The 10,657-nt window shown below is 50.4% G+C and overlaps 2 protein-coding genes across 3 annotated transcripts; both read right to left on the minus strand.

The window, feature by feature from the left end:
* Positions 1-311: 311 nt before the first annotated feature.
* Positions 312-7,734, minus strand: usf3 (upstream transcription factor family member 3). Its single transcript, XM_077735611.1, has 6 exons — positions 7,604-7,734; positions 7,084-7,203; positions 6,985-7,016; positions 6,675-6,914; positions 2,314-6,572; positions 312-2,237 (listed from the first exon to the last, which is right to left on the minus strand). The coding sequence occupies exons 2-6, from the start codon at positions 7,122-7,124 to the stop codon at positions 549-551; spliced, it is 6,261 nt and encodes a 2,086-aa protein (XP_077591737.1). The 5' UTR covers positions 7,125-7,203; positions 7,604-7,734; the 3' UTR covers positions 312-548.
* Positions 7,735-8,030: 296 nt separating this feature from the next.
* On the minus strand, positions 8,031-10,638 carry naa50 (N-alpha-acetyltransferase 50, NatE catalytic subunit). 2 transcript variants are annotated; one of them, XM_077735616.1, is made up of 5 exons: positions 10,394-10,638; positions 9,403-9,536; positions 9,197-9,316; positions 9,060-9,126; positions 8,031-8,988 (listed from the first exon to the last, which is right to left on the minus strand). In XM_077735616.1, the coding sequence occupies exons 1-5, from the start codon at positions 10,399-10,401 to the stop codon at positions 8,811-8,813; spliced, it is 507 nt and encodes a 168-aa protein (XP_077591742.1). In that variant the 5' UTR covers positions 10,402-10,638; the 3' UTR covers positions 8,031-8,810. The 2 variants fall into 2 exon arrangements, with proteins under 2 accessions (XP_077591742.1, XP_077591741.1); XM_077735615.1 differs by having other exon boundaries at positions 9,403-9,539; positions 10,394-10,633.
* Positions 10,639-10,657: the final 19 nt, after the last annotated feature.

The following is a 10,657-nucleotide window of genomic DNA, read 5'->3' on the forward strand; positions in this document are numbered from 1 at the left end:
TTTCTTTTAAAAAGCTTTTGGAGTCGTTTTATACAGTGAATTAGGATAGTGGGAAAGCAACTTATAGTATAAGTATAAGAATAGACTAAACTAAAGAAAAATCAGTAAAGATAATCACTCAAAAGATAGATTTTGTCGTTCCCTATTTTTTTTTTATTTTTAGGAAATGTAAATACTCTACTATTACTATTTACTATTACTATTACTATACTCTTACTATTTTTAAAAACTGATTAGAGCAATACTTTCCTACATTTGTTGTTGTTGTTGACCCAATAATAAATGACTCTTTGCAATATACTTCTGTACAAAAGTACTCTTATAAACTTTATTAATCCGTCTTTATCTCTGTACAAATACACAATCTAACCTTTGATATGAAATGTGTGTATATACAAAATATGTAGTCCTGATTCTGTACAATGCAACCTGATATAAGTTAGTCAATTACAGTCATTCCAAACGTAAATCGCCTTTTGTTTACAAACAAAAACAATAACATTGCCCGTATGTCACTTTTGCGGCCAACAATCTGTCCAAATCGTTGGTCACACGGCCGAGCTGCCGTCGTGTCCGAGGATGTGGCTGATGTTGTGCGCCGGCCTGTTGGGTTGCTTCCCCGAGTCGGCGGCGGACGCGTTGGCCAGCGACAGTAGCGGCGACATGGGCATGGCCGAGCCGTCGGCGGCCATCCCGGGAGCCGCCATCTCCGGGAAGAGCGAGGTCAAGCTGAAGTTAGAGATATGCGGCGTGATGCCCGAAGAATTGGCGATGGGCATCGGAGGCATGTCGGGTAGCAACGGGAAGCTAGCTTGAGCAAAGCCAACCGGCCGTGGCGGCGACAAGATGGAGCCGAAGCGATTGTTGAGGGCCGGCGGGGCGCCGGATTTGTCACCACCGGGCCCGGGGAACATCTGGTTGGAGAAGTACTGCAGGGTGACGTCGCCAGCCAGGCCGGGGTGGGCGGCCGGAGAGTAGGAGGGGTAAAAGGAGGGCAGGCTGTTCTGGGGCTCCACGGGGAGAAGTGAAGGGGTACGCGCGCTGTTGGGCTGACTGGCAGGTGGCATGAAGGTGGTGTTGGCGTTGATGGGTGCGTTGACCCCGCCCTCGGGGATGAAGGGGAAGCCGAAGTTTTGCGTCAAGTGTTGCTCGGGGGCCGGGTTGTTGTCCGCGGGTGGTTGGCTGTCCGCCATGAAGCGGACGATGGCGCTGCGCCGTGACTCGCCGCCCGACTGGGGGCGGCCCAAGAGGACCCCGCCTCCAGGGGGAATGGGTGGAGGGTTGTCGGGCTCGAAGGGATTTCCGGGTCGAAGCGAGCCCGGCCGAGGGCGCTCGCCCGGTCTCAGTTTGGAGGGCGGTGCGTGGCGCGAGTGTTGACCAGCGGCGGAAGGACGGTTAGGCTCAGGGGGGTGGGCGCCGCGGACCACGCCGTGCATGTTGTTGACCTGGGAGATGTGGCTCTTGTTGACAGAGGGGGGCTTCTGGCCGGGGCTGGACGCCTTGGCCCGGACCTCCCCCGACGAACTTCCACAGCTGTAGTCCATGTTGACGGGTGGGCAGCACTGTGTTGCCCTCTGGTGGTTCCCGTCAGGGGTCAGGAGGCTCTGCATGAAGCTTTGGTGACAGGTGTCCTGGTCGCGTAGCAAAGAGGGTCCCACATGGGCCCCCTGCGGACCCAGGTGGACACCCGGGTAGCCAGTCCCGCGGTTCCTCCCGTCCGGTGGGGGTCCGACGCCCATTCTGAAGCTTCCCTGCTGCTGCTGCTGCGCCCTCTGTGATTTGGGCGCCATGTCACTCCCACGGGATGCCTGGGCCTCGAAACCGCCCAATTGATGCGGCCCCCCCGCCGCACTTTTGAAAGGTGAGCAGTCTGACACACGCTGGACGTCGGCCGACCCCGGGTGGTCCGGGGGGAGCCGACCCTGCGTGTTGTGCGGCACATTGGCCTTGCCCCTCCCTGACGGGTCCACATAGCCCCCACCACGGTCTGGTGCCGGGCCACCGCGGCCCGACTGGAGGTGGTGCGCCAGGCGCTGCTGTGGATCGCCGCTACTGGAGCTTTTACCAATGAGTGCCTCGGCAGAGTAATTGGAGACACGGTGGCGTTCCTGGCGTGAGGGTGCGCAGGACAGGTCAGATGTGCGGGATGCCGGGTTGCCAGGTGGGGAGAGAAGCTGCTGTGGGTCTAGAGACCTGGAGGTCATCATCCGCTGCATTGTGCTGTGGTCTGGACCGGGCTGGAAGGCAAAGGCAGAAGGTTGACTAAAAAATCTGGTTTAAAATGGCTACATGTTAGCTAACATGGGGACTAACCTTGTGGTGGTCCTGTTGAGCAAGATGGCTGTTGTGGTGGGCTCTGGCTCCGCCATTTTGCGCCTCACAACTCTTTTCCTGGTGTCTAAAGTGCTGTTGCTGCTGCTGTTGTTGGATTTGTTGTTGAAGATGTTGCTGGTGTCTACTGTGCGAGTTCTGTTGCTGCTGAAGCTGTTGGTGGTGCTGTTGTTGTTGTTGTTGGTGCTGCTGCTGACTTTGATGCGTGGGCGCTTGGTGTTGTTGAGGATGTGACTGCTGGTGCTGTGTTTGTTGATGTGGCTGTTGGTGAGACTGCTGTGGGTGTTGTTGGGGGGCCTGTTGTTGTTGTGCATGTTGTTGCTGATGCGCATGCGAGTGCTGCTGTTGTTGGACTCCGGATTTTTCCATGTGATGCTGCTTCTGCTGCATGGTGGCAGTGGGTGGGCCAGTCTGGCCTCCTCGAACCAGACCCCTCTTTTTCTGGGCATGCTGCTCCTGCTGAAGCGCCCTCTGGTGCAGCGAGTGCCGCTGGCCGGGTTCAGGCTGCGTCAGGTGGTGTTGCAAGTGGTATAAGTGGTGTCTTTGTTGCTCTTGTTGATGCTGCTTCATGTATATGTTGCCTCCCAAATGTTGCACGGGTGGGTTGGCAGCATGCTGGGGCTGGGGGTGACCTTGCGACAGGTGGGGCAAGGTTGGGTTCTGCTCAGGGGGACAGTGGGGGTCACTAGGTCGGACGACTGTGCTCATGAAAGAGTTGGTGGAGAAAAGGGAGCCCTCGGAATTCATTCTGCCAGACGGAGGAACTTGTCCAACCATCATCTGGTTGCGCTCTGCCACTTTGACATCCATGTGGCCCACGGTGGGACCCGGAGGGGGGCACGGCTTGGCTCGTTTGCCCGAGTGGAGCATGGCCTCCTCCTGGGCCTGTCGTTTGGAGAGGATCTTGCCTTGTCGCTCCGCCTGAACCCTCATTAGGGTCTTCATGGGGGTGTACTCGTTGAGCTGGGCCGCGCCCGAACAAGGCGATAGTGTGTTGTTGGAAGCGTGGACCGAAGTGGCGGCGGGAGAGGGCACGGAACACTGACTGGGAGAGCCCGTGTAGGGATGCTGAGAGGAGGTGGAGCGGATTAGGTTGTTGACACTCAAACTGGCCACACTGCCACTTTGGGGGGAAGTTGAAGCCTGGACTTGGAGGGACTGGGCTTGGCTATAAGTACCCAGGTGAGATGAAGTTTGTGGATGCCTTGTGTCGCCAAGATGTCCTCTGACGGCCCCCTGAAGCGGAGCTTTGGCAGTAACTGTGTCTGCCCCTTTTGGTAGTTTACTCTGCTGCCCAGAAGGAGCTTTTTCTTTACCCGTGAGAACTTTGGGAGGTTGCCACGGGGCGTCATTCCCGGCACAGCTAGCGGCCCTTCTTCCAGGACTGTCCTGTTCCAGCATGGCTAATGCTAGCATCTCAGCTTGCTCCGATGTGAAAGTGAAGGATCCAAAGGACCCGGCAGATGCGGTCATGCCTTGTCCCTGAGGAAGCATGGACGCTACAGAGAAGCCTCTGACACCACCTGCGACCACGGACATGGAATCTGTCACAGGGGGATCCATACTTTGATCGTCCAGGTTAGTGTAAATACCGTGAGATGGTAACAAGTCTTTCTTAGGTAACGAAGTGGACGCTACTGTGCTTGTAACGGGTCTTGAGTCCAGAGTCTGTCTGTTTTTTGCCGCTGTTATGGGAAGTTTGTTTTCAGATGGCACATTCGAGTCTGCCAGTGGCGTCTTCCTGGTCGCACTGGCGCTGACCAATGACGACGGAGCTGCAGTGGTGGTGGAGGTAGGAAGCTCATATTTAGCACAAGGCGCCGTATCTGTTCGGACAGGTTGCTGGGGACATGGGCCTGATTGTGTACTTGTGGTTGTTGCGGTAGTGCATGCCATGGTGGGATTAGTCACCACATTGCTGGTTGCTGTAGCCGTGACAACAGTTCTGCTGGTTTTAGACAGCGTTGTGGGAACTGCAGTGCTACTTTGTGTTGTGTTGGTAGACTCGCTGCTAACCGGTTGTTTTGTTTTTAATTGTACAGGCTGGGTTCCCATTGAGAAGACATTTGAAGCTATGGGCGCTTTGTCATTAGTGGCTACGGCTCCACTCGCTGATGGTGCGGTTGACGCCACGGTGATGCTCGCCACCGTGGTCGCTGTGACACTAGCTTTAGCTTGACCCAAAGTGACAACATTGGGATTCGCCCCGACAGTGGCCACACTTTGCGGTGGCGTAAATACTGTCTGGGCACTGGATGCGATGCTAACAATTGTTTTAGGTGAACTCTGTGGAGAAGTGATGCTTGGCAGAGTTTCGCTAGGCGCTGTGGCGAGGACTATGGGAGGAAGATCCGAGGCTTGAGGTGTTCTCTGATTTTCTGAACCAGGTGGGTTGAGCTCAGTCTTCTTAGACGTTTTGGTCCTTTTAGCCGCCGAACACTTGGTCCGGAGAGTCGTCTGCAAGCGCTTTCTGGCAAGCTTGGGGGCGCTGGATACCAGTCCGGGTTTGACCGGGCTCACGCCAGGTACTTGTAGTTGCTGGGCAGGTAGGACCACTGTGGCTCCCGAGATGGTCACTGGAGTAGAGGGTGCTTGTTTCTGCTGGACATCGGTGGGTGGAGTGGCTTGTGTAGCGTTGTTGTTGTTGATGCTCTGGCTAGAAATGCTAAGCGAAAGCCCCTGAGAGATGCTCTGGTTCAAACTACTTAGGGCTCCCAGACTGTTGAGGGCCACATTGGTGGTGGGTTCTTCAGTTGTGGCAGGCTGGACCAGTTGGATTGTACTTTGGGAAGCATTTTTGTCTGAAGTCTTCATGGGCTGTAAGGCGAACACCTGACCGTTTACAGTGATAGTCTGCGGGCTAGCTTGGACTCCAGTGGCCGGTTGGCTCATCGGCGACGGATGGTTGACTGGAGGTTGTGCTGGGCGAGGAAGAATGTGCACCAGCTGCTTACCACCCACGCTCTGCAATGTTGGTGTGGAACTGTTGCTTGTTGGAGTGGCGGGGATTGGAGCGGGGATTGGAGCGGCGGCGACGTTGGGGACCAAGCTGGGATTCTGAGGTGCTGGTGCCGTTTGGTTGGGGGCTTGGATGATGACAATATGCTGGCAGGGGGTCGGTTTGCTTGCTTCTTCTCCAACGATTGGCTGACTCGGGCAGGAGTTGGCCTGCTGCAGGATGACAACACTGGGATTGTTAGTGTTCTGTGGGGCCGAAACCGTGGCGCTGCTCGGGTTGACCTGCAGGACCTGCATTGTTTGGAGGAGGGGTAGCACTGTGGCCTGCTGTTGACCCTGGGCGACCAAGGCTGCCGGCTGGGGCTGTGAAACCATGGGGTGGGCCACTATTGCCGGTTGGGGCACAACTGAACATTGGGGTTGTGGTGCCAAAAGCGGGATGGCCGGTCGTAGTTGAGGTGGTCGTGGTTGAACGTGGGCTGTGTTGGGGGCTTGGCGCACCGGTGGAGGCTGCATCTGGATTTGAATAGGTTGAGCTGGAGGGGCTTTGGTTCCCACTGGGCATACAGTCACCTGCTGGACGGCTTGGTTGCTGCCGCTTAGACTCTGGCAGACGGGCTGGACTGTGTTGCCCGCCATTTGCAGTGTCGTCCATGTGGTCTGTGTGCTTCCGGCGGCCCCAGCCCTTAAGAGGGTTTGGCCGTTGGGGATGGCGCTGTAGCTTACCAGGGTGGTCTCAGGGACCTTCTGATTTACTGAGGCAAAACAAGAGACAGTCGGTGGAGGCAGAGAGGCCAAAGTTGCAGCTATGTTGGTTTGGGGTGGGACTGCAGGAGGCTGGGGGAGTGCAGTGTTTACGCTGGGAAGCTGGAGGGTGATGTAGGACATGGAGGCTGGTTGAGGCGGCTTCTCCATCACAGACTGCTCCACGACAGCCAGGGTTGCAGTTTGGGTGACGCTTGAACCAGGAGAAGTGGGCTGGAGAGAGGCTTCGTTGGCTTCCGAAGGGGGCCGGAGGATTAAAGTTTCTGTCAGCTGTTTAGCAGGACTGGCGTCTTTTCCAGGAGGACACATCACGTTGCCATTGGAATAGACGATGATTCCTTTGGGGAGTTGATGCGTGGGGGTCACTTTGGCCACTTTGGCACAGCGATTCTTGCCTTTCCAGTGGATGGTGGGGTCTTCTAGGATGTTGATGTCATGGGCTTTGAGCAGCTCGATGTAGTGGGCGCTCTCCTTGCGAAGATCTTCACATTGACGACGCAGTCGACGGATCTCCTCCGCTGTAGAAATGTACGAATGTGGTGAAAAATGTACGTACATGCTAATAAATGCATGAATAAATGAGGGTTCTTGACTTTTTTATTCAATACTAATGATGTTACCTTGAACTTTATCACCACCTTCCAGAAGCATGGCATCATTTTGTTTCTTCAGCTCAGTGATGTAACGAAAAGCCTGGTCCAGTATCATGTTCTTACTCTGTATACACAAACAAAAAAGTAACCCGTCACAAAAATAACAAATACACTTGAATCTTACCTGTTTAAGTGCCTGTGAGCAAGGCAGCAGATTGCCAATCCGATTAATGCCTGAATTTATCTTCTCTTTCCGGTGCCTCTCAACTGAATACAAAGGAAGACAAAGTGAGCAACCACCAATTGACCTCAGGTGAGTTTTGCATTAATATTTTACCTGCATTATGGGATTCTTTATTTTTCTTCTTTCTGCCAAAAGAGGGGGGGATTATTACGTATTTTCGTATGGGTGATTGTGCTTTTAATTAGAGCTTACTTTGGTTTTCGACCAGTTTCGGATTCAGTCATCTCTGGCATCCTTTTACCAAACACACACCAATTTGATCGGGCACCAGGCAAGTCACCAGGTTGACCTGAGGTCCTTCCTACGGCCTTCCTGAAATGTAAACACACTTTACACATATTTTACATTTGCAATGGCAGACCATGCATACAATAAGATCCATTCAAAAGAATACATATATAGATAGGATGGCCCATTAATTCGTTAAAAAAAAATAATACAACCATCAGTGCTTTTTTCTACAACCAAAAGCATCAGATCGCCTCATATTTGCATGCGTTTATAGCCCCAGTGCAACCAAAAACAATATATAATGTTAAGTAATGGGTAGTAGATGGGATTTTTTAAAATGAAGACAAAGTAAACAGCAATCTTGCATAGCCCGGCTAGTTCGCTGTTAACCGAGCTCATCTGTTAAACTACAAATCGAGTAGAGTTTCGTCATCGCGCTGCTGACAAAACGCCATAATAAAAGCGTATGTTCCCCACTAACCTGATGTTTAGACATTTTAGCCATCATCCGCTTCTATGATAACTTAAGCGAGATCTTAGGGAAGCTAGTTCTTTGCTAGCTACTTAGCATGCTATTTCTACCCAGATCTCAAAACAATCCTAGCTTCAAAAATAGGCGGGCACTAGTGAGCTGACAGCCAATCATATTTTGACGCAGGCGCGCCACAGCCAATTAAAATGCGCAAGAGGCTACTATGGATGTTTATATACTGTAATTTCTATGCCCTTGTAGGTATAGTTTCTTTTTAATATTACCCCAAATGCGTCGCACAATGTAATTAGTTTTATTTTTAAGATATTTAACACAAGTTCCAAATCTATTATTCTTTTGTTTGCTTATTGTAACATTATTAAAAAGAAAGTAGTACCCTTTTTTACTTGGAATAAAAGTAATGACAGAATTCACCTTTACTGCAAATAGTAATTATTTATTTAGACGTTAAAAAGTCATACAATATAGAGCTCCAGAAAAAGATAAAATTCTTTAAAGAAAGAAACCATGCTTATACTACAGTAGAGCGAGGACACAAGTCTCCTTGCATGCATTCGGAGTCAGAGCTTCCTCTGGGTAATACACCCACACCCACACGAGCGCTTCAAAACAACACAAGCGGACCACGCGGGCAGTGGATACTCGGGGGTGACCGGCTCTGCCATGTCGCCGAGACCAATTCCGTCCTGTAAGCTCTCGCGTTTCCTTTTTTTTTGGAGGAGAACGCCATTTTCCAAACCCAGGAGAACCTCTGAAATGCTTAACCTCTGTGTTGTAAAATGAAAATAAACCAACCAGGAACTTTTTTTAAATCTTTTTTTTTTTTAAATCAGTAATTGAATGATATAACACCGAGCATGTTGACTGTTTCGCGTCGATAAGATGGATTGCTCTTGTAAACTGTTCCAATACCAAAAAAAAAACTATGGACAACAGACCCCGCCCCCATTTAGCATGAAAACCAAGTCAAACACAAAGTATGCATTTCAAACACCACACTGCGGTTGTCAATCAAATGAGCACTTTTGGGACACTACAGAGTCATTTGCCAGGTTCAATTTGTTTTCTTTTGGTTTCCCCTTCCCTAATTTTGTCTTTGAAAGCATCATCGTGGGGGCGTTTGTCACAGTTCTTTTATCCGCAGGTCAGGTGAGCTGACCCGCCTCCCCCAAACCCCCCAAAAAACAAAAACAAACTATTCAGTCTTCTGAAGCTCTCTGTTTGGGGGCGCACTCAGACTGCGCAAACTTTTCTGTAGGACATGCGCATCTGCCGGTTCTATCCTCTTGTAGTAGTTCTTCTTAGTCTCGATGATCTCGAAACCAAATTTCTGGTAGAAGTCGATGGCTGACTCGTTGCTGATCTGGACGTGACTGTCAAAAAAATTGAAAAACATTGAATTAGAGTGTCGTTGCCATTCAATGTAGGAATAAAGGAGACTTACAGGTAAATGTTGTCTAAAGTGCCATTCTTCTTGCAGATGTTGAGCACATGATTAAGCATCTTTGTACCTTTTTGGACAAAAGAGCAACTTTAAAATGCATCTAGGTTAAGATTTTCATCCAATTTTGCAGGGCTCACCGATGCCGAGTCTTCGGTATGGGGCAAGACATCCCAGCGTCATGATATACAATCGCTTTTGGTTTTGAGAGTGGTCCACTCGGCAGCATACGGCTCCAACTGCGATGTCATTGAAATACGCTGCAAGGAAAAAGCCAACTTTAACATTTAATGATTTTGTTTAGACTGTTTTATGTCATTCAGGCTTTACCAATTCCATCACTTACCAAGTTTGGCAAGCTCGCCCACCTCCAGCACATCCTTGTAGAACTTGTCATTGTAGCTGACTGGAAAGATGACCTGGTTGAGGCGTTTTAACTGCTTGATGTTGTGAGGCGTCACGTCCCCCAGCTCGATCCGGCTACTGGAACAAAATACAAAAGGGTCAACAATGCAATCTCCATAAGACTTTATTTTTTGGGGAGTGACCTTAACAAAAGGCAGGATAAACAAAACTGTGGATTGTTATTTTTTTAACAATACCACTAGTGTGAATGCACTGTGCATTCAGTGGCCTTGGTGTCAACACACACTATTCATAGTCTTGAATAGAAACTGTTCCAATGACAATGCATGAGAAAGGTGAGGAAGACCATGGTGAACCTATCTATACCTAAACATCTATTTTCTACAGTATTTATCATCCTTAGGATTTCAAGGAGAGCTGGATATCATTTTAGGTGACTTTTAGGGGCCAGATAAGCGAACCTAACTGTGGACACCGTCTAAAAGTTTGAAATACACAAAACTGGGATTCGAACTTGTGAGGTCAGGGGTGCGAACCACTTGACCCCAAAACGCACACGCCATTTGTGACATTACAAACACAAGGAACAATGTTTGATCTGTGAATTTTTATGCATCAACATCAACTGGTGGTTGCATATTTATATATTCATTCCATTAGGTTTACTTTAATAAGTATCTAAACACACCTAACATGGAAAAAAAACGCTCACATTTCAGAGGTAAACACTAGCCGCCAACGCACCACTAGAAGCGGCTTGAAACTACCGGGCTTTTAGGGATCGCGATCTGTTATTAACATCGCTGTCTCGGGATTCTTTTAACAACGACCCAGAGCTCGGGTACCGAGTTTAAAAATAGCTTAGCGAGCTAGGCTAAGCTATGTAGCTGGTCCGCCTCGCCGTCTCCTCCCCCGGTTACAAAATACAGCCGTGAACGCCTTCTTAGCAGGTTAAAAGAACGGACACTCACCCTTTCATCTTAAACGGGTATTATTTTCACCGAGTCTTGACTTTTAGCGTCTGAGAGGGTCGACACGGGGAGATTTGACAAGAGTTGGGGTCGGGGGTGCCTTCTCGTTTTACCCTCCACATGTAGCTTTACGACGGTTAGCTTAGCCACCGCACCGCTTTCCACGATTGTGAGCGGACTGTCAACCCTGACCCCGCGCATGCGAAGTCACATGTGTGCAAAGTACTATGCCCTGACGTGAGACTGTCAGTATGTGCACAAACT

Source organism: Stigmatopora nigra, chromosome 16, assembly GCF_051989575.1.
Source record: "Stigmatopora nigra isolate UIUO_SnigA chromosome 16, RoL_Snig_1.1, whole genome shotgun sequence".
In the NCBI taxonomy this organism is placed as follows: domain Eukaryota; kingdom Metazoa; phylum Chordata; class Actinopteri; order Syngnathiformes; family Syngnathidae; genus Stigmatopora; species Stigmatopora nigra.